We start from the raw sequence: 26,265 nt of genomic DNA on the forward strand, positions 1-26,265 counted from the left end.
CAGTCAGTCAGTCAGTCAGTCGGTCACACACTGTCCTGACCCAGACGTCTGTCTCCTGACCCACACAGGGTGCTGACGGTCAGGCCGGAGGCAAGGGAGAGACTGGTGATTCTGGACCCAAGGGAGAGGCTGGTGCCCCTGGACCCGGTGGACCCTCTGGAGCCCCTGGACCTCAGGTAAGGCTCGAGTAGCACAGGGGTGACCCATATGGGACATTATTCTTGGGCGATAAATATTAATTTAGACGATGTTTGTTTATTTCGTTTTTTTTGGGGTTGTTTGTGTGTTGGTTTTAGGCGTCAGTGTTTTCACCCTCTTTATGCCAGGGAAACAAATACATATTATTCATTTATAAGGAATAGCTGTTCAGAATCCACAGCTCGGTGGGTTTGCATATGACGAATACACAAACATGAGGAGCCCCTCGAAAACGAGACGTTGCATCTCAAAGGGGCTTATTATAAATCCTCCAGTGAGATTTCACATTAACATAATAAAGCCATGCAGTGGAAACATATTGACTATATATTTCCTGTCACTGTGCTGTCCCAAACCTAGACCTTAAAAGCTTAGCCATAAAAAAAAACGATGAATGAACTAATATTGTTTATTATATTATATAACGTATAAATGTTTACACCCCCCAACAGGGACCTTCTGGAAACTCTGGAGCCAAAGGTGCTCGTGGTGGTGCTGGATCTCCTGTGAGTACTGGAACCTTTTTTCTAATCTCTTAATCTTAATGCAAACAATTATTGAGTTGAATTTTATTTTGAGTGGTTTTATCGTGATGTATAGGATTTTGATTATTAACCGTGTGTGTGTGTGTGTGTGTGTGTGTGTGTGTGTGTGTGTGTGTGTGTGTGTGTGTGTGTGTGTGTGTGTGTGTGTGCGCGTGCGTGTAGGGTGCTACTGGCTTCCCCGGACCCGCAGGCAGAGTTGGACCCCCCGGCCCATCTGTAAGTTCTCCTCTCCTCTTCAAATGCCGTTCTTATCTCCATCATCGTCGCACAGGCAGCGAAACCAAAGTGTTGAGAATGTTCTTCAGATTCATGACTGGTATAGTTCTGTCTGACTCTCTCTCTCTCCACAGGGAAACAGATCATGACTGGTATAGTTCTGTCTGACTCTCTCTACAGGGAAACAGATCATGACTGGTATAGTTCTGTCTGACTCTCCCTACAGGGAAACAGATCATGACTGGTATAGTTCTATCTGACTCTCTCTACAGGGAAACAGATCATGACTGGTGTAGTTCTGTCTGACTCTCTCTACAGGGAAACAGATCATGACTGGTGTAGTTCTGTCTGACTCTCTCTACAGGGAAACAGATCATGACTGGTATAGTTCTATCTGACTCTCTCTACAGGGAAACAGATCATGACTGGTGTAGTTCTGTCTGACTCTCTCTACAGGGAAACAGATCATGACTGGTATAGTTCTATCTGACTCTCTCTACAGGGAAACAGATCATGACTGGTGTAGTTCTGTCTGACTCTCTCTACAGGGAAACAGATCATGACCGGTATAGTTCTGTCTGACTCTCTCTACAGGGAAACAGATCATGACTGGTATAGTTCTGTCTGACTCTCTCTACAGGGAAACAGATCATGACTGGTATAGTTCTGTCTGACTCTCTCTACAGGGAAACAGATCATGACTGGTATAGTTCTGTCTGACTCTCTCTACAGGGAAACAGATCATGACTGGTATAGTTCTGTCTGACTCTCTCTACAGGGAAACAGCGGAGCACCCGGAGCTAACGGACCCGCCGGCAAGGAGGGACAGAGAGGAGGTCGCGGTGAGACCGGAGTCGCCGGTCGCCCCGGTGAGGCTGGTGCTGCTGGACCCGCAGGACCCGGTGGAGAGAAGGGAAACACCGGCTCCGATGGACCCGCTGTTAGTACAACAACTCCGTTCTATTGTCTGACGTACATTACAGCGTAAACCGACTTTGTTCATATCAAGGATTCCCATGTTTAGACTGCGGAGGACCCCCCTTCTGAGATAAGAGAAGATTTGTGTTTCTCAAAACGTTCTACAAGCTCACAATTGAACGCGTTGTGAGCTTGTAGATCGGCTATTTTTGAACCAAAAAAAAGGGGTTAAGTGGTTAAACCCTATCCCTATTTAGCTAGGGGACCCCGCTCAAGAATGCCTGGGTGTGGGACCCCTGGGGGAACCCCACTTTGAGAAGCAGTGGATTAGGCAATAATATTGGAAGCTCTTATTCTTGGTCTATTATATGGCCAACCTGACGGATTGGTGTGGTTCTAAATGTGTGTTTCTTGTGCCGCAGGGTGCCCCCGGTACCTCCGGACCTTCAGGTATTGCTGGACAGCGCGGTATCGTAGGTCTGCCCGGACAACGTGGAGAGCGCGGTTTCGGCGGACTCTCTGGACCAGCTGTGAGTATTATTATATCTTCTTCTTTGGCCCCCAAGAACCAAAAAGATGTAAAAGGTTCTATTCTGACTGTCTTCTTTTCAGGAAGCCTCCTCCATCTTCTTCATCTAACAGAAAGTAACCTGCTGTTCTTTTCTTCTTTTTTTTTACCCAGGGTGAGCCCGGCAAACAGGGACCTGGTGGAGCTCTGGGTGAGCGTGGACCCCCTGGACCCATGGGACCCCCCGGACTGTCCGGTGCCCCCGGAGAGGCTGGTCGCGAGGTATAATAACACAAGCCCCATTCATACATACTTTTTTTGCTATTTTCATAAATAGCAGACCTACAAGCTCGTAGCGCGCCACTCGGTGGCGCGCTATGAGCTTGTAGATCTGCTATTTTTCAATAGCTAAAGCATAGCATAATGCTAACACAGATTGAGATTATACTCACTGTGCATCAAATATCAAACGGTGTATTTTCTGCCTGAGGCCTGGTGGTGGCGCTCTATAGTCACTGATGGTGGGATTGTCTCTCCTCTCCCACAGGGATCTGCCGGTCACGATGGAACTACCGGCCGTGATGGCCCCGGAGGACCCAAGGTATTATTATTATTATTATTATTTATTATTAAGGTATCCCCTCCATCACGCCTGATGGAGGGGAAAGGAACTGGTTGGAATAACGTGTTCCTTCCACGCGCTATACGTCCAACCAGGGAAACTCCCCCCTGTCAGGTGTAAAGGAGCAACTTGGACACTCAGGCATGAAGGAAGCATGAGTTCAAGTCCGTTGCTCTCCCCTTGTCCCCCATATATGGGGACTAGGTTGGTGGAGGGTGTGTAGAGCCCAGGATCACATTAGATGATTGACACAGGGGTGAAAAATGGGTTACAAAATCGTGGGATAAAAAATATATTAAAAAAAAAGAAGGTATGCCTTCACCAATAATCAACACTGACTTGTTATTTACCTCAGTTGGTTCCCAAACCTTTTCCTGTCAAGGACCCCCAAATTGACATTCATGACATTAACCCGCGGACCCCCATTTGAAAAGATGTTTACAGCTCTATAGCAGTGATTTCAACGACCAGTTTGATATGCATTAGTCTACGGACCCCCATTTATTGGCCTTCTCTACCATCTCCGAGACCTCGTTTATATTATTGTAAAATCAATGTTAATTTAACTCTTCTTCTCCTTCCAGGGAGACCGCGGAGAGAACGGAAACGCTGGTGGACCCGGTGCCCCTGGTATGCCCGGTGCTCCCGGTCACGCTGGACCCTCTGGCAAGTCTGGAGACCGTGGAGAGGCTGTAAGTACCACCGTACACACACCTGGCAGTCCTCCTGGTAGTTAGTTATAGTGGTCCATTTGGTTTAGAACTATTCTGGTTCTTCATATTATATAAGATGAGACATGTGTTTTTTTTCTCTTGTCTATAACCTCGCTCTCTTTGTCTTCTGTCTTCGTTAGGGTCCCGCTGGCCCTGCTGGTCCTGCTGGACCTGCTGGAGGTCGTGGTGCTCTGGTACGTTCAGCTCTATATCATCGCACACACACACACACACACACACACACACACACATGCACACACACATACACGTGTGAGGTGGACGGTGTGAGCGGGCGATGACGTTGCTTGTGTTTCCATCCAGGGACCCGCTGGCGGTCGCGGTGACAAGGGAGAGGCAGGCGAGGCTGGCGATAGAGGACACAAGGGACACAGAGGATTCACCGGCATGGCCGGTATGCCCGGACCTCACGTGAGTGGAAACACTGCCCCTTATAACCACCGTACAGTAATGTGTACTGTAATGTAATGTAATGTAATTGTCTACTCTCTGTCATATCTGGTAACCATTTCTTAATCCTAATCCTGTGTGTTTAGGGTTCTAACGGAGAGCAAGGACCCGCTGGTGCCAACGGACCTGCCGGACCCAGAGTGAGTACTATACATACTGTACAGCCTGTCACATGACCATGAGCACCAACTGAACATGTACGTTGTGTGTGTGTGTGTGTACAGAGTCGCTTGGACCAAGTGGTGTCACCACCTTAATAATGAGTGTGTCTAATAATGTCTTCGCCTCCATATTAGGGACCCTCTGGATCACCACCGTAATAATGAGTGTGTCTAATAATGTCTTCGCCTCCATATTAGGGACCCTCTGGATCCAGCGGCCAGTCTGGTAAGGACGGCATGAACGGTCTGCCCGGACCCATCGGACCCCCTGGACCCCGTGGTCGCAACGGAGAGATGGGACCCGCTGTGAGTGACACGTTTTGTAGTCATCTTTCTGCACAGTGACACGTTTTGTAGTCATCTTTGTAGTCTTTGTAGTTTGTAGTCATCATTCTGCACACTTCGCCCACCAAACCCCCACATGTTGATTCCTAACCTCTACCCCCCCCCTCCCCTCCCATTCTCTCAAAACCAAAGGGTGCTCCCGGTCTCCCCGGACCCCCCGGCCCCGCAGGACCCCCCGGCGGCGGCTTCGACTTCGTCAGCCAGCCCATCCAGGAGAAGGCCCCCGATCCCTTCCGCAGCGGCGGCGGAGGACACTACCGCGCTGACGACCCCAACATGCAGCTGGACCGCGACCAGGAGGTCGACACCACCCTGAAGACCCTCACCAAGACCATCGAGGACCTCCGCAGCCCCGCCGGCACCCAGAAGAACCCCGCGCGCATGTGCCGCGACCTGAGAATGTGCCACCCCGAGTACAAGAGCGGTGAGTCCAAATACATGTTTTTTTTTGCCGAAAGAGGATGTTGAGGCTTGAGGGGGAGGTCGTTGGCGTATAAGACCGTCCGAGTGTCTCCCTCGTGCAAATGTCCCTATAGTTCACGTATATAGTCCAAAGTCGTACTTCCACGAGGCAAGTTCGTACTTCGTAGATCTGCTGTTGTGGAATATGTTTGAAACATTTTGACTTTGACAGGAAAAGACTCGCTCACCGTATAGAAAAAGAAGTAAAACTCCTTAGACTGAGACTTGGAAAAATATTAGTTTCTTTATTTTATCATGCTCTTATGGTGCTCTGTGCTCATGGTGCAATTAAAAAGCAAACGTTTCGGTCCTCAGACCTTCGTCAGTGCTAAACATTTTGACAACAGAAATCTTATATGGGAGTCCCTGGCACAACATATTCCACAGACAGATACATATAACTTTGGGGGCCTTGACATGGAAAGGTTTGAGAACCACTAGTGCCACTAGACATGAATTATTTTCCAATAGTGTTTTGTTTAATGTTTTCCACCACAGCATCCCCTGTGTGATTGCTATATACATCAGATCTCAGCCAGTCTAATCCCTCCTGTCCTGTTTGCTCCGCTCCACAACAGGCTCCTACTGGGTGGATCCCAACCAGGGCTCCGGTCTGGACGCCATCAAGGTGCACTGTGACATGGAGACCGGCGCCACCTGCGTCCACCCCACCGAGCCCATCGTCCCCATGAAGAACTGGTACCAGAGCAGGAACGCACAGAAGAAGCACGTCTGGTTCAGCGAGTCCATGACCGGTGGATTCCAGGTGAGAACAACAGCACAAAGGAAATAAAAGAATAGCCGAAAGATAAGCAAAGGTGACGCTGTCCGTTGTCACCTTAAAGGTGACGCTGTCTGTAGTCACCTTAAAGGTGACAGTCACCTTAAAGGTGACGCTGTCCGTAGTCACCTTATAGGTAGTCTTCTAGTCAAAGGTGACGCTGTCCGTAGTCACCTTATAGGTGACGCTGTCCGTAGTCACCTTATAGGTAGTCTTCTAGTCAAAGGTGACGCTGTCCGTAGTCACCTTATAGGTGACGCTGTCCGTAGTCACCTTATAGGTAGTCTTTTGAGGCCGGCATTGTACAATGAAATATAATACAGGCCAGGGTTAAATAGTTAATCAGACTAATGGATTTAGACAATTTCAACATTCTGTATCAATTGTTGATATACAAGTAATTTAAAAAAAAGAAGAAAAAACAAAAAAAAAACAATATTTGATTAAAAACAAGCTTACGTTGATTCAGATTCATTTGTTCTAAATATCAGTTTCGATAACGCCTTCTAAATCCTGACCTGATCCTGAAGTTTTCGGAAATATTTATATAGCAGAATCTGTTTTTTTTTTGTAATTTTACAAAAAGAAAAGGGTAATGTCAAAGAGGGTTAGAACACCCAAAGGGGTTCCCGGCCCAGAATGGACTAGACAGAATATTGTATAACTTTACACATGAAATGGCCATGTATAGTACAGTACAGTACAGTATAGCAGATGTAATAAGGCAGCAGTACTAAAGTACCTCTCTCTCTCTCTCTCTCTCTCTCTCCTCTCCTCCAGTTCCAGTACGGCACCGACGGTGCCGACTCGGAGGACGTGAGCATCCAGATGACCTTCATGCGCCTGATGTCCAACCAGGCCAACCAGAACGTCACGTACCACTGCAAGAACAGCATCGCTTACATGGACTCGGCCAGCGGCAACCTGAAGAAGGCCGTGCTGCTGCAGGGCTCCAACGACATCGAGATCAGAGCCGAGGGAAACAGCCGCTTCACATACAACGTCGTCCAGGACGGCTGCACGGTGAGAGCACTGTTAAAGTCATGGTATAAGTAGTATCCACACTTTTCCTGGGCTGTGTGTGCTCCAGTTCCTGTTGATTTCATTGGATATCATTGGTCATCTGACCAGTTTCATTGGCTTTCATTGGATCAAATCGACAGGAACTGGAGCACACACAGCCCAGGAAAAGTGTGGATAGCCTTGCCGAGCCATGAGGCCCATAGGGGGCAGGAGCCTATCTCCTGTTTCTGTAGCCATGAGGCCCATAGGAGGAGCCTATCTCCTGTTTCTGTAGCGTGAGGCAACTTGATGTACAAGTACACCCCCTGGACATGACGCTAGTATGTCGCAGGGACTTACCCCCAATCCAACCCTTGATGCTGAGTGTCAAGCAGGGAGGCACTGGGTCCCATTTTTACAGTCTTTGGTATGACCCGGCCGGGGCTTTGAACCCCCGACCTCCCAGTCTCAGGGCGGACACTCTAACCACAAGGCCACTGAGCAATATTAAAGTCGTGGAGGGGCGGGATAATTAGCCTGGATCATAGACAGAGAAGTGATGAAGAGTGTGGTAAAGTTTAGAGGCAGGTGGAGTGCTGGTCGGCCTGTGATGAGCGGACCCACACAGTGCTGGTCAGCCTGTGATGAGCGGACCCACACAGTGCTGGTCGGCCTGTGATGAGCGGACCCATGAGCGGACCCACACAGTGCTGGTCGGCCTGTGATGAGCGGACCCACACAGTGCTGGTCAGCCTGTGATGAACGGACCCACACAGTGCTGGTCAGCCCGTGATGAGCGGACCCACACAGTGCTGGTCGGCCTGTGATGAGCGGACCCACACAGTGCTGGTCAGCCCGTGATGAACGACCGTTACAATCCTGGGCGTGCAGATGAGAGTTTTAAATGAACAGAAGAGGTCACTGTGTAGCTAGGTAGCTATACCAACATTCAACAGCTGCTTCTTGGATTGCTTATCCCAGGGCGACAGTTGCAAAAGCAGATGTTCATGGGCAGCTGTGTTGTTGTTATTGTTTACTGTTTACTTGAGCAGACTTGTGACCTTTGTTTCCTTTTCCTCCTTCCTCCTCTCCACAGTCACACACTGGCTCATGGGGCAAGACAGTCATCGATTACCAAACGACGAAAACATCCCGTCTCCCCATCATTGACATTGCTCCCATGGATGTTGGCGCAGCCGATCAGGAGTTTGGCGTCGAAGTTGGCCCAGTTTGCTTCTTGTAAAAAAAAAAAATGAAAGAAATATGGACATTGTTGTTTTTTTTCTAGCAGTCATCTCTAAATCCTTTTTCCCCGTGCATTCCAAACTCATTCGGCTGCCATTGGTCCACAAGCTTTTAGAACTACTCTCTCTACTGAAGACGGTTTTACGTTTTCATTTTCTCCATCGACGAGGAGGCATTTTCTTGGGACTACTATACTTTGACCGACGCCGACAACAACAAGGAACACTTTGACAAGAATCTTTTGTTTCCACCGGCAACAAGAAAATAATATAAACGCGTGTAAAATGTTCCCCCTGGAGTTTAAAAAAACAAAGCAACAAAAAACCACCGCTCCAACAACGATGACACACTGGGGTGTCTTCTCTTTTCACCACTGCAGAAGGACATTGAAAACAACACAAAAATGTACCATGTTCTGGTGTTAAATAAATTGTAAAAAGTGTGAAGTGAAAGTACGTGTCTTCTTGTTCTAAATTCATGAAAATCACCTGAATGTTGCTCATGAAAAAAAACACCAAATAGGAGAGAACAACAAAGAATGGCTACCTCATAACAAGAAGTCACCTGCACGTTTTCTTAAACGCACGGGCATTATTTTACACAACGAGGCTATTGGGGGGGGGGGGAAACCAGCTACAGTCAAGGCGGTGCTATTTTCAACTTAACGAGGTCCAGTGATTGGAGTTTGATAGTGATCACACTATCTCAGCCATATACTGTAACTATTATTGCCACTAATGCCTGCAAAAAAGAGACCTTTGGTGCTACAGTAGTAAATTGACAAAATTGTCTTGTTGTCGACGCAGTGCAATTGTTTTCTTGTTCGTTGTTGGCTCGATGGCCAGGGTTCCTCTGAAAGGTGATTTAAACTGTGGATGTAATGCAATGCAAAAAAGAAAAGAAAAAAGAATCATGTCTTTGTACATAAAAAAGCAAAATGAATTCTGGTCCCTGCCCCTGTGTGTGTTCCAATCAATGTTGAATCCTTTCCTGTCTGTTTGCCCTGTGGATAATTTCTCTTCAACTAAAACAAGCACACATCTCCCCATCATCAACCCCCCTTTTGTTCATGTTCATGTTTGTTGATTTCCCCCCCGATGAAGTGTTTCTTAAAAAAAAAAAAGAGGGAAGAAAGAGTTTAAAAAAAAGAAAAGTGAAATTGAAGCAGACCCACTTTCATGGTTTAAATGAGAGATATTCTGTACTTATTTTGTACATGTATAATAAATCAAGATGTTTTTAATTATTGCTGGATGCTGCAAATAAAGCATGAAGTGGTCTACTCAAAAAATGGCTGAGTTTTCGCTGTCCATGTCTTGGCAACTGTTGTGAAGCTGTGTTGTGAAAACACCCTAAAACTGTGATTTTTTTTATATTAAGTTGTTTCAACTTTTGGAAAATATGCTTCATGATAACGACACCGAAGTGGCACTTCAAATCTGTCGCCTGATTAATATTTTGTTGTCAACGGTGACAACATGGTGTGCAATTAAACATAGTATAGGGTTCAAATTAACCTGTTCCACAACCGTTGCAGTAGAATTTATAGTATTACTTTAAGCAGCAGTGAAAACAAGGCCAATGTTTTGTATGCCCACTGATTGCTTTTATTTCACTATTCATATAATTAGGGTCGACCGACCGTGCATATCTTGTTTTGGTAGATAATGTAACCTAAGACAAAGACACCAATCAACCTGTCTTCCTAGGTTTCAGATAGTACCACTTTCACACCACTCTGCCCAGTTCCTTGTAGTGGTAACGCTGGCACACGGGCAGTGTCGGGTGGTGTGGTGCCACTGCTAGGCCATGTGGCACATAGCCTAATAGATGTGTGTCAGACTCAGGGTCTCAGGAATCTTAGATAGGCTACATACATTTGAAGTACATTAGAAGCTAAAGGAGTTTTGACTAATAATAATAATAATAATAATAACAATACACACTTAACATTTCTGCAAAACTCAAAGTGCTACAGGGTTTAAAAACATGCCATAAAAACAGCAAAGCCAAGGCAACCAAACAAGTAGCCTACAATATGGTGGGACCCTACTAGGCCAAAGGGTCATTAGGCCTATATTTTAAAAAAATAGGTGAAATCAGGGCATAGAGGAAAAAAAATAAAAGGGAAAAAAATAAAGAAAAAGGCCCAAGAAAATTAAGTAAACATTTTTGTTTAAAAGGTATTTTTATAGTGATTTTTCCACAGATCACTGTGTCCATCATACACGTTGCATTATACCGCCATCTACTGGACTGTGGAAAATTGGAACGTCTGCCAACAGAAAGCAAAGGAGATGCTGCTACTATTGCGCATGCGCGTGAACCACGTTGTTTAAGTTGTTTCCCTTAATGCGTGTTGCTTTTCATGGCGGCGAGGAACAAATCAAATCAGCGTGGTGAAAATGTCTTACAAACGAGGTAGAATGCGTCAAACGGACTCTCTAAGGCTGAGGCTGTCGATAAATGAACACCTGACGTCGGTGGGAGAGGAGATGTTGTGTGTTTTGGATAAACAGCAGAGTGATGCTGGTCAGATGAAGCCTGTCAGAGTGTTTGTGTTGGAGCGCCTCAGCACTGCTGCAGGATTCATGTTCAGCCTCTTCCAGAGAGAGATGGAGACACTAGAAACTCTGCTGAAGAGACAAGACAAACTTCTGGACGTCCTTTTACAGCCACAAGTCATATTATACAGACCAGGTTTGTTAAGCTGACAAATCAACAAATAGGAGAATAAATGTCATACGTTTAGAGAAGCACTTTAAGTAGTTGTGTTGATGCTATAGCTCTTCTCTCCTCCTTGTGTCTGTGTGTAAAGAGGTTTCTTCTCTCCTCCTTATTGTGTCTGTGTGTAAAGAGGTTTCCCCTGAACATGAGGAGAGGAGGTCCAGTCTGGTCAAGGAGGAACCACAACATGAGGAGAGGAGGTCCAGTCTGGTCAAGGAGGAACCACAACCTACACACATTAAAGAGGAGAACATGGAAGAGGAGGTTGATTTGTCAACATTGATAATTATAACACATGGGAAGACAAGGTGCCACACTCTCTCAGGTAAAAGAAAAATCACACCCGTGTGAAGTGAGGGGCGCTAATATAATTAAAGTTTAACTCATGTTGATTAGGTAATGTACATAATGGTGATGTAAAACAAACGGTGCCAACACAAGCATTACAAGCATTACAAGAGACAATATGACAATAGGCTGTGATTTTCCCATTTTTAAAACAAACATTTAACTAAAAACAAACATTAAACCTGTATATAGTCAAAGTGCCCCTCAAAAATAAGCATCAGCATCACTAATTAATTAAAGTCTAAAGGTTTCGTATTTTGCATTGACGTCATAGTTCATTAATTGTATATCGTATTTGTCAGGATTTGTCAATGTATCCAGCAGAATGAACGGACGCTCCAACTGATATCTTTAAGGTTGTTTATTTACCCCAAGACAACGTGAAAAACTGTAACAAAAACATACAACATTCTCTTAGACACAATGAAACATGAAATATGAATGTCCTTGTTGCAAGTCAATCAGGATGTCCGTATTATTATTATATAAAGAAACACAATATGCACACAAACACAATGAAATATAAACAAACGAAACAAGCGACAGAATTGCAACACTGAAAACACCAACATGCAACGTACAGTACCGTGTGCGCCTTCTGCAGCTTATTTTAGGAGAGCTACGTTATCTTCTTATATTTCATTTTAAGGACACTCTTTTTAACTGGGAAGAGCTCTTTGCACCACTCGGTCAGCTTGTTCTGCTTCTGACTGAGTTCAGCTCATTCTGCCTGAGCCAGATCACACAGGTGTCATTTAATGCTGCCTCACTACTCACAGGGCTGGATGGAAATGAGGTGATTTGCTTAGGTGAGCCTAATTCAGCCTGCCCATGAACCAGACAAAAAGACCACGAATAGCACCGTAGATGGCACTATCTCACCATGCATTTACCATTACCATGTACCCAAATAAACACACATAATGTTCATATATACATTTCCGAAAGGTAAGCAATAAAATAGAAATAGAAAATAGAAATAGAAAACTAGAAATAGAAATAGAAAAGTACAAAATCCCATTGCTGGGACAGTTACAGTCAAGATTATGACATGATTCTTTTTCTGTTTTCACACTTTTTTGATTCTTAAATGGACGTAACAGTTTGTGTTCAAATTAAGAGGATGAGTGGTTGTGCTGTCTGGTAATGCATACACATACACGTGCTCAGGTGCCAGACTGATTATATATGCTCTGCAGCTATTCTTATCACACCATATCACAAGATGACACTATTATACAGTATGTATAGGCTACTTCTCAGGCATTCCACGTTTCATATTTTTACTTTCTTTATGTTTAATTCCTTCATTCCAGACCAGTGTGTGGAGTCCAGCCTGCAGGTGAACATGAGTTCTCCACAACCAGTTTCCCCTGAACATGAGGAGAGGAGGTCCAGTCTGGTCAAGGAGGAACCACAACATGAGGAGAGGAGGTCCAGTCTGGTCAAGGAGGAACCACAACATGAGGAGAGGAGGTCCAGTCTGGTCAAGGAGGAACCACAACCTACACACATTAAAGAGGAGAACATGGAAGAGGAGGTTGATGTGTCAACATTGACATTACTACATGGGAAGAGAAGGTGCCACACTCTCTCAGGTAAAAAATAAAAATCACACCCATGTGAAGTGAGGGGCACTAATATAATTAAAGTCTAACTCATGTTGATTAGGTGATGTACAGTGTGTAATGGTGATTTAAAACAAACGGTGCCAACACAAGCATTACAAGCATTACAAGAGACAATATGATGTAATGAGGGACAATAGACTGTGATGTACATTTTCCCATTTTTAAAACAAACATTTAACTAAAAACAAACATTAAACCTGTATATAGTCAAAGTGCCCCTCAAAAATAAGCATCAGCATCACTAATTAATTAAAGTCTAAAGGTTTTGTATTTTGCATTGACGTCATAGTTCATTAATTGTATATCGTATTTGTCAGGATTTGTCAAGATTATGACATGATTCTTTTTCTGTTTTCACACTTTTGATTCTTAAATGGACGTAACAGTTTGTGTTCAAATTAAGAGGATGAGTGGTTGTGCTGTCTGGTAATGCATACACATACACGTGCTCAGGTGCCAGAATGATTATAAATGATCTGCAGCTATTCTTATCACACCATATCACAAGATGACACTATTATACATAATTATGTATAGGCTATTTCTCAGGCATTCCACGTTTCATATTTTTACTTTCTTTATGTTTAATTCCTTCATTCCAGACCAGTGTGTGGAGTCCAGCCTGCAGGTGAACATGAGTTCTCCACAACCAGCCTGCACTGTACAGAAACACATGACCACTCATATGGGGGAAATGGAAAAACCCTTTGCTTGTAAAGTTTGTAGCAAAGGTTATAGTCTAAAAGGTAATCTAAAAGTTCACATGATGATTCATACAGGGGAAAAGCCCTTTGCTTGTAAAGTTTGTAGCAAAGGCTTTAGTTCAAAGTTGGCTCTAATTTACCACATGAGGACTCATACAGGGGAAAAACCATTTACTTGTAAAGTTTGTAGCAAAGGCTTTATTCAAAAGAGTGCTCTAACTTACCACATGACCACTCATATGGGGGAAATGGAAAAACCCTTTGCTTGTAAAGTTTGTAGCAAACGTTTTGGTCTAAAAATTAATCTAAAAGTTCACATGAGGACTCATACAGGGGAAAAAACATTTACTTGTAAGGTTTGTTGCAAAGGCTTTAGTTCAAAGTTGGCTCTAACTTACCACATGAGGACTCATACAGGGGAAAAAACATTTACTTGTAAAGTTTGTAGCAAAGGCTTTATTCAAAAGGGTGCTCTAACTAACCACATGAGGACTCATACAGGGGAAAAGCAATTTACTTGTAAAGTTTGTAGCAAAGGCTTTATTCAAAAGGGTGCTCTAACTAACCACATGAGGACTCATACGGGGGAAAAGCCATTTACTTGTAAAGTTTGTAGCAAAGGCTTTGATTTAAAAGATTCTCTAATAAAGCACATGAGGACTCATACAGGGGAAAAGCCCTTTGCTTGTAAAGTTTGTAGCAAAGGTTTTGGTCTAAAAAGTAATCTAAAAGTTCACATGAGGACTCATACAGGGGAAAAACCATTTACTTGTAAAGTTTGTAGCAAAGGCTTTGGTTTAAAAGATTCTCTAATAAAGCACATGAGGACTCATACAGGGGAAAAGCCCTTTGCTTGTAAAGTTTGTAGCAAAGGTTTTGGTCTAAAAAGTAATCTAAAAGTTCACATGAGGATTCATACACGGGAAAAAGCCCTTTGCTTGTAAAGTTTGTAGCAAAGGTTTTGTTCTAAAAAGTAATCTAAAAGTTCACATGATGAGTCATACAGGGGAAAGCTTGTAAAGTTTGTAGCAAAGGCTTTATGTTAAAGAGTCGTCTAACTTGCCACATGAGGAGTCACACAGGGGAAAAAACACTTTAGTTATAGAGCTTTTGGCAAATGCATTGGTCAATTTCACCTCTGATACGAGGATTCATACGGGGGAGACACTGTCAGAAACAGTAATACTGCTTTTTTTTCTCTCCCTTTCAAGTAATCCACACATTTATTATTTTCCTTATTCTGGTCACTTCATGTAGGCTCTGTTTTGATTTTCTTTTTTGCAGTGTTATATTGTGTTTGGTTGCAGTGAATCCGTTTTTCTGTACCTCAGTGTTATATTGTGTTTGGTTGCAGTGAATCAGTTTTTCTGTACCTCAGTGTTATATTGTGTTTGGTTGCAGTGAATCAGTTTTTCTGTACCTCAGTGTTATATTGTGTTTGGTTGCAGTGAATCCGTTTTTCTGTACCTCAGTGTTATATTGTGTTTGGTTGCAGTGAATCAGTTTTTCTGTACCTCAGTGTTATATTGTGTTTGGTTGCAGTGAATCAGTTTTTCTGTACCTCGTGTTATATTGTGTTTGGTTGCAGTGAATCAGTTTTTCTGTACCTCAGTGTTATATTGTGCTTGGTTGCAGTGAATCAGTTTTTCTGTACCTCAGTGTTATATTGTGTTGCAGTGAATCAGTTTTTCTGTACCTCAGTGTGTACCACCTTACTCTTGACTTTTATATTATACTTTTTATATAACAGTTGGCCTTAGTGCCTCTAGTAGTTTTACTCTGTGTTCTTGACTTGACACTACTCAGCCTGACTTCATAGACGTGGTGGGTGTGTCAGTGTAATTATCGTCATTGCAAACAGTGGCTTGTTCATTGTTTTTTTGTTTTTTTTCAAATATAATACAAAGTATAAAACACGCCTACTTTGTTGTTGTACTCATACCTGACGAAGACCCATAAGGGTCATCCTTCATCCACATTTCCTGTGGGAGCTACAAAACTGTGTGCGGACTACTTCTCCTTCTCCTACACATTTATGACAAATCATAGACATAAGCATATAGGAGTCACACAATATGACAATTACCACATGTTAAACTTTGTCAATTTACAATTGTAATTTACCAACTAGACATTTAGCAGACAATCTTATCCAGAGCTAATTAAAATAAGCAAGGTAAATAATCACTTAGAATGCATAGAGATGGTGTAGGTAGGACCTCAATTAACTATAGGACACCAGGTGAACCATGAACCTGGCATCGGTCTGAATAACACTGTTGTAGGACACGGGTAATAGTGGTCCTCCACTGCGTTGCCTGTCCCCGGCCCTTGTACACAATGCAGATCGGGCATTCAAATGCTAATCTGGTGGCTTGTTTTCACCGGCCAGGTAGGGTATGCATACAGTAGGTCTACTACTGTACACTATGCTTACGCTACTTGTTCAGAATGAAACCACCACCAGCGAGAACACCCTGGCTGGCAACAGCGATGCCAGCCTGCAGTTGAAACCTGCCGCCGACCCAGCGACAGAACACAGAACCTGCCGAGGTGGACAGAACTAGTGTCTGTCTACATTCACTGCACCGCACGTGTCCTGAATTTAGTTATGTAGGATGTTGTCCACAACATCAAAGAGTGTCAGGATTTCATGGTAGTTGTTCGTGTTGTGAACTTGTGACATATAATAATACTGATCAGAAATTCACCAAAGCGACTAGCCTGGTCTAAGGGGTACCAGTGCAATCCTCATGGCATTTAAACATGTTCTTCTGTTTGTAATCTAAACACTGTGACACGTTTAAAAAGTGTTACAAATAAGTAAATACATCAATAATAGGATCTATTACATCACTACGCTGTACCCACACTATACATAATTTGGTGTTCATATATTTGAACAGGTAAGGACTAGTTATCATATTTTTTGAGCAGTGCCATTACCACATATTGTTTGGAAGAGGGATTTGATATAGCCTAGATTTTAGGTTGATCCAAGATTTGGGTCACAAGGTGGCGGTAATGCACCAAAAACTGGTTGCCATGGTTGCCATCGCTGCTACTATTGCGCATGCGCGTGAAACACGTTGTTCCCCTGCGTGACAGTCTGCGTGTTATTTTTCATGGCGGCGAGGAACAAGTCAGCGTGGTGAAAAATGTCTTACAAACGAGGTAGAACGCGTCAAACGGACTCTCTAAGGCTGAGGCTGTCGATAAATGAACACCTGACGTCGGTGGGAGAGGAGATGTTGTGTGTTTTGGATAAACAGCAGAGTGATGCTGGTCAGATGAAGCCTGTCAGAGTGTTTGTGTTGGAGCGCCTCAGCACTGCTGCAGGATTCATGTTCAGCCTCTTCCAGAGAGAGATGGAGACACTAGAAACTCTGCTGAAGAGACAAGACAAACTTCTGGACGTCCTTTTACAGCCACAAGTCATATTATACATACCAGGTTTGTTAAGCTGACATATATGGGATATTTTTGTTGCTTATGCAGTATATTGTGTGCACTCTGTGGTATTTGGGACATGTGACTTTTGTCTTGTGAGACACCACGCGCAATGGGACACTGTCTGTGACAATCGACATCCTATGTACATTGTTATAATTCACATGACCATAGCATAGAGTGATGCTATATGTCGGACTAATCACACACACACACACACACACACACGCGCACACACACACACACACACACACACACACACACACACACACACACACGCGCGCATACAATGCACGCACACACATGCACACACACTCCCATTATATTCAGAACTATATAGGGACTATGCAAACAGCCATCTGGAGTCATAATGAGCGTTATACTGAGAGTCATACTCGAATTGTCATCTTAATGGAAGTAAGCTGTCCAACTCTGTTTACTTTTGTTGAACTCAAATGTGACTCCTTAGCAACTAATAAAGATTCTTGCTGAGTAATATACAACGCATCCTGAGGACTTCTTCTTTTCAAACGATTCTACACAAATCAACAAATAGGAGAATAAATGTAATACGTTTAGAGAATAAGTTGTGCTGATGCTATAGCTCGTCTCTCCTCCTTGTGTCTGTGTGTAAAGAGGTTTCCCCTGAACATGAGGAGAGGAGGTCCAGTCTGGTCCAGGAGGAACCACAACATGAGGAGAGGAGGTCCAGTCTGGTCCAGGAGGAACCACAACATGAGGAGAGGAGGTCCAGTCTGGTCCAGGAGGAACCACAACATGAGGAGAGGAGGTCCAGTCTGGTCCAGGAGGAACCACAACATGAGGAGAGGAGGTCCAGTCTGGTCCAGGAGGAACCACAACATGAGGAGAGGAGGTCCAGTCTGGTCCAGGAGGAACCACAACATGAGGAGAGGTGGTCCAGTCTGGTCCAGGAGGAACCACAACATGAGGAGAGGAGGTCCAGTCTGGTCAAGGAGGAACCACAACATGAGGAGAGGAGGTCCAGTCTGGTCAAGGAGGAACCACAACATGAGGAGAGGAGGTCCAGTCTGGTCAAGGAGGAACCACAACATGAGGAGAGGAGGTCCAGTCTGGTCAAGGAGGAACCACAACTTGAGGAGAGGAGGTCCAGTCTGGTCAAGGAGGAACCACAACCTACACACATTAAAGAGGAGAACATGGAAGAGGAGGTTGATGTATCAACATTGATAATACTACATGTGGAGACAAGGTGCCACACTCTCTCAGGTAAAAAAAATAAAAATCACACCTGTGTGAAGTGAGGGGCACTAATATAATTAAAGTCTAACTCATGTTGATTAATGTAATGATGATGTAAAACAAACGGTGCCAACACAAGCATTACAAGATACTATATGATGTAATGAGGGACAATATAGGCTATGATGTAAACTTTCCCGTTTTTTAAAACAAACATTTAACTAAAAATGTGCCCCTCAAAAATAAGCATCACTAATTAATTCAAGTCTAAAAGTAATTTAATTGAAATATACCGATCTTATGTGTAAGGGGAACATTTGAATATTTCTAAAATTATTGTATGTCAAAACCCACGTCCAAACGGTTCCTGTGTGTGTGGGGAGGAAGGGGACAATGTTTAGGCCTGTCACAAAGATGCTAATCGATATTATTGTGACTGCAGGTCGCATTTACTAATGAAAACGTACATTTCCCGTCAGTTAGTTAGTAGCTTGTCACACCAGGCAATAATGGAAGGGCGATACGTTTTTTTCTTTTCTTTTACTTGGAAAGGAAAATGGCAACCCATGATGTTTTCCAAGTTACTTGGAAAGTGCAAACTTACCTGGCTGAGTGGCCCTATTGTTTGTTTTGCTTTTAACCATGATAGATTCATCGAAAACACCCGAACTATTTTCTGTTGACTGATAATGTCCTTCTAATACGTGAGGGGCTGTGGTTTGTCAGTTAATGTTTTCATTTATTTTTAATAATTATTTTTGATTTTGTGAGGTTCTTTTCCAAAATAAGTATTAAAAAAAAATTAAAACAGTAAATGACAAACCACGGCCCCCTCACGTATTAGAAGGACAATGTTGTTAGAATTTTGCTCGGGTGGGTTTTAGCAACCTTGCATTATGCTAATACCCACCTGTGCAAAATTCTAACATCCGTGGCCCCGGAGGTGAGCTCTTAAGATTTTAAATCTGAACGCTCATGTACACGTTAGCTTTGTAAATGTAGCATCACCATGGCTAACATTTCCTGTGGTAGTTGGAGGAAATGTTTGTCTGAAGTGTTTACTTCCTTGTAGTACAACAGAGGAAACACTGCATGGAAAATGTTAAAGTGTAAGACCACTCTTTTGAGTAGGGATGCACCGAAAATTCGGCCACCGAAAATATTCGGCCGAAAATGGCTAAAAATGTATTTTCGGCCTATTCGGTTTCGGCTCAAATAAGCCGAAAAATATCACCGAATAGTAGTAGTGGTCCTAAAGTTGTGAATCGATATAATTCAACTAAACTGCGGGAAAAACACAGATGTACAAGCCCAAAGCGCTGTGCATTGCGACGGGTAGATAACTTGTAGATCTGCTACTTCCAGTGCAGGAAGGGCGCATGCTTATGACGCTCTTTAAGATAGTCACTCACAACACACGAGCAACAGTCAGCAGACGGAATGCACAGACAGAACCGATTCCGACACAACTTTATTGTTGCACACATCTGTGCTTTCATCCGCGCTTCCATAGCCTTTTAAATCTTATTTCCCATCCACGGGCACAAGCAACGTGATATCAGCAGCTGCCTTCCACCCGATCTGGATGGTGGTGGTGTTGTCTGACGAGGGTAGCTACTAGCTAGCATGGGAGCTAACATTAGTTTTAATAGTTTAGCTCTGGTCCATATCGTTAGAAGGAGTCCTCCTTAATAACACTATAGTACTTTCCATCCGTTTCCCAACTAAACACCTCACACTCGATGCTGCGTTTACACGGGCAGACACAAAGACGAATGGGAATATCATTTGGAGCAGCTACACGTCTTTGCATCAACATGTTGCTGGTTTCCATTATAAAATGAATGATAGACTATCCTTGCATCTGCCCGTGTTTAGTTTCACTGTCCAGTGTCCACAGCAGGAAGACCTGTCGAAACTATGCACTTCTCAGAGACATGCTAAACCCACCTCTAGAATATTACTTTCCCCAGCTATCTCATTCCACTTTCATTTATTTTATTCCATAGTCTTAGTTTTTCCCTAATAAAGTTGTTTTTTATTAGTTCTCATGTTCCCCTTGAAAAGCATCTTTAAGTACTCAGAGAAGCATTATATAAATAATATTATTATCACTATTATTATTACTACTTGTTTTATTGCCTATGCTTATGTAGAAAAAAAAGCTCACTGCTCAGGTCAAATAGGCCTATTGATATGCGATTAAAATGTGATTATTTGAGATTAATTAATCACAAAGCCTCCAATTAATTAGATGTTTTTTTAATGGACCCATAAGTGTTTAGGTTTTGCCATAATCATGTCTTTTTCCATAATCAGGTAGCTTTACAACAAAGATGTATTCGGCTATTCGGTATTCGGTTTTCGGCCAACTGTTTCCTATATTCGGTATTCGGTTTCGGCCAAGAATTTCCCTTTCGGTGCATCCCTACTTTTGAGGTTTGGGTTGTTGCCATGATGTAACTCCAAATGTGGACAAGAAGTTTAAAAACAATGTTCCAGTGATTAGAAATTGATAATTCAAAATATGCCCCTCATTGACTTAAATTGTACGCTAAAACAGCTCTCCAAGTCACTCTTTTAGTACGTGAACAAACACAAAGTTGATTCAGATAATATAGAGCATCACCAAAACTCATTTTTTCGTTTTATTTTTTCATAAAAATGTTAACTTCTAAAATAGTGAATTTGAGAGCTGTTTTAGCATACAATGTAAGTCAATGAGGAGCATATTTTGAATTATCAATTTCTAATCACTGGATCAATTTTTTTATTTATTTCTTGTCCACATTTGGAGTTACATCATGGCAAGGTAACTACACAACCCAAACCTCAAAGTGGTCTTACCCTTTAAGTTCAACATTTAATGGATTTCTTTCATTTTATCTTTTGCCTAAAGAAGAGCTTTCCCCTGAACATCAGGAGAGGAGGTCCAGTCTGATCCAGGAGGAACCAGAGTCTTTACAGATTAAACAGAAGCTACTTCAAAGATCAGTGGAGGATGATGATGATGATGATGAAGGCAGAGAGACAGAGCCTCTAACCAGCACTTCAACTCAACACATGAATACACAAGCTGATGTAGAGGACTGTGGAACATCACAACCAACTGGTGATAACCAGCTCCTGTCTTTAAACTCTTTTGAATCAGACAAATCTGACACTGAAGACAGTGATGAATGGGAGCCAACTGGTGATAACCAGTTCCTCTCTTTACACTCTTCTGAATCGGACAATGCATCTGACAGTGATGAGTTGGAGCCAACTAGTGATAACCAGCTCCTGTCTTTAAACTCTTCTGAATCAGACAATAAATCTGACACTGAAGACAGTGGTGAGTTAGAGGAGACCAGGGAAGGTCCATCAGATTTAAACACATCACACAAGACACAAAATGTGAAAGTTACAGCCTGGTCGTTGAGCAACAAGCTGTCCCAGGACCTGAAAACAACAAAACAAACTGATTCCATTAGGAGTCACACAGGGAAGAAAAGGTTTCTTTGCACAGAGTGTGGCAAAATGTGTAATACGAAGGCACATCTTACCCAGCACATGAGGACTCATACAGGGGAAAAACCATTTACTTGTAAAGTTTGTAGCAAAGGCTTTGTTACCAAGCAAGTTCTAACTTACCACATGAGGACTCATACAGGGGAAAAACCATTTACTTGTAAAGTCTGTAGCAAAGGCTTTATTTCAAAGGGTGCTCTAACTTACCACATGACCACTCATATGGGGGAAATGGAAAAACCCTTTGCTTGTAAAGTTTGTAGCAAAGGTTTTGGTCTAAAAAGTAATCTAAAAGTTCACATGAAGACTCATACAGGGGAAAAAACATTTACTTGTAAGGTTTGTTGCAAAGGCTTTGGTAGTAAGCATGTTCTAGCTTACCACATGACCACTCATATGGGGGAAATGGAAAAACCCTTTGCTTGTAAAGTTTGTAGCAAAGGTTTTAGTCGAAAAGGTAATCTAAAAGTTCACATGATGAGTCATACAGGGGAAAAGCCCTTTGCTTGTAAAGTTTGTAGCAAAGACTTTAGTTCAAAGTTGGCTCTAACTTACCACATGAGGACTCATACAGGGGAAAAACCATTTACTTGTAAAGTTTGTAGCAAAGGCTTTATTCAAAAAGGTGCTTTAACTTTCCACATGACCACTCATATGGGGGAAATGGAAAAACCCTTTACTTGTAAAGTTTGTAGCAAAGGCTTTATTCAAAAAGGTAATCTAAAAGTTCACATGATGATTCATACAGGGGAAAAGCTCTTTGCTTGTAAAGTTTGTAGCAAAGACTTTAGTTCAAAGTTGTCTCTAACTTACCACATGAGGACTCATACAGGGGAAAAACCATTTACTTGTAAAGTTTGTAGCAAAGGCTTTATTCAAAAAGGTGCTCTAACTAACCACATGAGGACTCATACGGGGGAAAAGCCCTTTGCTTGTAAAGTTTGTAGCAAAGGCTTTATTCAAAAGGGTGTTCTAACTAACCACATGAGGACTCATACGGGGGAAAAGCCATTTACTTGTAAAGTTTGTAGCAAAGGCTTTATTCAAAAGGGTGCTCTAACTTTCCACATGAGGACTCATACGGGGGAAAAGCCATTTACTTGTAAAGTTTGTAGCAAAGGCTTTATTCAAAAGGGTGCTCTAACTTTCCACATGACCACTCATATGGGGGAAATGGAAAAACCCTTTGCAAGTTTGTAGCAAATGTTTTGGTCTAAAAGGTAATCTGAAAGTTCACATGATGATTCATACAGGGGAAAAGCCCTTTGCTTGTAAAGTTTGAAGCAAAGGCTTTATCAATAGGGTGCTCTAACTTACCACATGAGGACTCATACAGGGGAAAAGCCATTTACTTGTAAGGTTTGTTGCAAACGCTTTGGTAGTAAGCATGTTCTAGCTTACCACATGACCTCTCATATGGGGGAAATGGAGAAATGGAAAAAACATTTACTTGTAAAGTTTGTAGGGCTGACCTCGATTAGTCGAATAGTCGACTAATCGATCGGAAGGGTCTCAGTCGACTGACCACCTCTCAGTCGATGTTCAAACCCTTTACTTGTAAAGTTTGTAGCAAAGGCTATAGGGTAAAGAAAAAAGCACATGGGGACTCATACGGGGAAAAAACATTTACTTGTTTGTGACAAATGCTTTAGAAAAATAAAAACACTTAAAACACACATGAGACAAATGGTCAATTTCACCTGAAACATACAGGTGAGACGTATATGTAAATATTTCACTATGAACTGTACCAAATCCCATGCAACAATAATCTATAAAGACTCACAGCACTGATTAAACTGCTACAGTAAGACGCCTGAGGGCACGCATCCGCCTCGTTGACGGCAGACTGCTTGGCGACCAGGACGAGCGCTGGCGTTTTGGCATGGGGGGTGCCATGGCAATTGATTCATGGTTTTATCCATATAAATGTGGCATCTATTGTTAATTATATCTCCCTGTTAGATATATGATCTTAACTAGTAATTTTGCATTAAACAATCACACCTGTGTGAAGTGAGTGGTGCAACTCCGTGTGGGGGTCCCCACAGGAACGCGGCCAGGGTGCCGGCCCGGTTCTGGCAAGCCGCCCCGCGTCCAAAACGGTCAAGAAATGACAGATTTACCAAACAAGCTATTTTCGTGCTTGGACAGACATACCCAGGGACGGAGGGAGGGACGGACGGACAGACACACAAAATGGAAATCAGTCCATCTCCTCTCCTGAACAGTTAGATTTGCTGCCATGACTGTCTCTGTATCAAAAGGAGTCACATTTGATGACATTTATAGCCTCTCAGACACAAAACTTGTTGGATAAGATTTTGTCAACAATTCCATGCTGTATTGATGTTGCTACCATTAGGAGAGACGTCAACAGTCAAATGTCTCAAACGTCAAAATAAAAAGTCTTCTACATTCTCTAATAGTGTTAAGTTAATTAATGCAGATGTTTAACAATAATGTAACTCTTGAGAGTGTAAAATTAAACCAAATGGGTCCATTTGGTTTTACTCTCCATCATTTAACTGCAGGACGCTCTATAGCACCGGTTTTCAACCAGTGTTCCTTCGGGGGGTTCCAGGTGGTCCCCAGCTAAATGATGGAGAGTTAGTAACCAAATGGACCCTTCTAGATCTTTAACTCTAAGAGTTCTACACAACAAGAATTGATATTTTGATCAACGACAACAACATTCTTTGGTTTTGGTCTGAGAGGCTAAATGGTCCGTGGCTCAAATGCAGAGTATATTTAATGGGCCGCCGCCTTGATATGAAAATCAACGTATTCACCCCACGGGAAAGTGTCACGCGGGTGTTAGCAAGACCACTCGCCCTTGGCGAGCAGTCTGGGCGATTGGTCTTGGCGACTCGCCAAAAGGGGAAGTCCATTCGCCCCGAGGGGAAGACCACTGGGCCCGGGGCGAAATGTCTTCACCTTTTGGCGACTGGTCTTCACTTTTTGGCTAGTGTTTTCTTCACTTTCAGCAACTGCAGCCTTTGCTAGCTACTGTGCTAAATCCATCTTTTATATAATTTGATCAATCCATGACGACATCCATGCGTCGCGGTGAAATCCGTCGTTTCTATAATTTGATCAATCCATGACATTGTTGTTAGAAGAACAGCTCAAATATTGAATGTGAAGACATAGTGTAGTACAAATCCTGGTGTGATCTTCTTAAAAGTGGAAGGATCATAACACAGGTCTAAGGTATTTTTTCCCCTGACTTTCTGTTGGGAAGGTTTTGACTCTTTCACATCAGTGCACGGCTGATTCAAGCCATGCATTTAGGGGTAAAAAGGTACCTAAGGTAATGTAAACATACAGCATTTTTTTATTTAGCAATTAAAAGCATGGGTCTAAAACTACAAGTAACTTCATGGAATAAATTATAGCCTACTTGCAGTGTTAGCTGCAAGCAGTTTTACGCCACATGTATTTATTTGAAAACTCAATTAGCCTATAGTTACTTTTTAGATTGTATCATTGCCAAAGATAAAAACTAAAAGTTTACATCTGTAGCCTATAGTGAGATGGTCTGCGTTAGCTGCTGATACTTCAGCACTTTGGTTAGAAAGGCTTCTTCACACACACACACACACACACACACACACACACACACACACACGAACACGAAGCAGTGCGCGCTGACGGCATTGCGTCCTCTCTCCACTGTCTTTCTGTGAGTCCCCGATTTCGGAGCTGCAAAATGCAAGAAATAACGCACTTTATGTGCAAACTCCTCGGTGCGCCTTGGAATTGGAGCGCAATGGAAATGACTAAATGAGCATGCTCAGGGTCGAGTGGTCTTCCCCTTTTGCCGAGAAGGCTTCACTTTCTGGGGCGATTGGTCTTGGCGACTCGCCTCGGAAAGTAAAGCCTTCTCGGCAAAAGGGGAAGGTCACTCGCCAAAGGTGAAGTCCACTCGCCGAGGCGAGAAGTCCGGTATTCGTTTAGCTGAGGGGTGATTTCACCCAACACCGGGCAAGCGCCTCTGCACACCAGACTGATTAGGCCTACACCTCAAAATACATACATCAATAATAGGATCTATTACATCACTACGCTGTACCCACACTGTACATAATTTGTTTTCATAAATTATGTTTGAACGGGTAAGGACTAGTTATCATATTTTTTGAGCTGTGCCATAACCACGTATTGATTGGAAGAGGGATTTGATATAGTAAAGATAGAATTTAGGTTGATCCAAGATTTGGGTCACAAGGTGGCGGTAATGCACCAAAAACTGGTTGCCATGGTTGCCATCTTCCGTAAAGCAAAGAAGAGGCTGCTACTATTGCGCATGCGCGTGAAACACGTTGTTTCCCCTGCGTGTTATTTTTCATGGCGGCGAGGAACAAGTCAGCGTGGTGAAAAATGTCTTACAAACGAGGTAGAATGCGTCAAACGGACTCTCTAAGGCTGAGGCTGTCGATAAATGAACACCTGACGTCGGTGGGAGAGGAGATGTTGTGTGTTTTGGA

General features: G+C 43.0%; 1 protein-coding gene across 1 annotated transcript in view; it reads left to right on the plus strand.

Annotated features, from left to right (window-relative positions):
- The window catches only part of LOC308332626 (uncharacterized protein), a 32,749-nt gene extending 23,623 nt beyond the window's left edge, over positions 1-9,126 (plus strand). Inside the window, exons 35-50 of the mRNA XM_080788615.1 lie at positions 69-176; positions 651-704; positions 906-959; positions 1,738-1,899; positions 2,300-2,407; positions 2,560-2,667; positions 2,933-2,986; positions 3,592-3,699; positions 3,861-3,914; positions 4,042-4,149; positions 4,275-4,328; positions 4,548-4,655; positions 4,827-5,118; positions 5,735-5,922; positions 6,718-6,960; positions 8,036-9,126. Coding sequence (XP_080644741.1) covers positions 69-176; positions 651-704; positions 906-959; positions 1,738-1,899; positions 2,300-2,407; positions 2,560-2,667; positions 2,933-2,986; positions 3,592-3,699; positions 3,861-3,914; positions 4,042-4,149; positions 4,275-4,328; positions 4,548-4,655; positions 4,827-5,118; positions 5,735-5,922; positions 6,718-6,960; positions 8,036-8,182 — 1,950 coding nt within the window. The 3' untranslated portion in view covers positions 8,183-9,126. The remainder of the gene's footprint in view (positions 1-68; positions 177-650; positions 705-905; positions 960-1,737; positions 1,900-2,299; positions 2,408-2,559; positions 2,668-2,932; positions 2,987-3,591; positions 3,700-3,860; positions 3,915-4,041; positions 4,150-4,274; positions 4,329-4,547; positions 4,656-4,826; positions 5,119-5,734; positions 5,923-6,717; positions 6,961-8,035) is intronic.
- The last annotated feature ends 17,139 nt before the right edge of the window (positions 9,127-26,265 follow it).

Source organism: Protomyctophum bolini, assembly GCF_963924005.1.
Source record: "Protomyctophum bolini genome assembly, chromosome: 18".
In the NCBI taxonomy this organism is placed as follows: Eukaryota; Metazoa; Chordata; class Actinopteri; order Myctophiformes; family Myctophidae; genus Protomyctophum; species Protomyctophum bolini.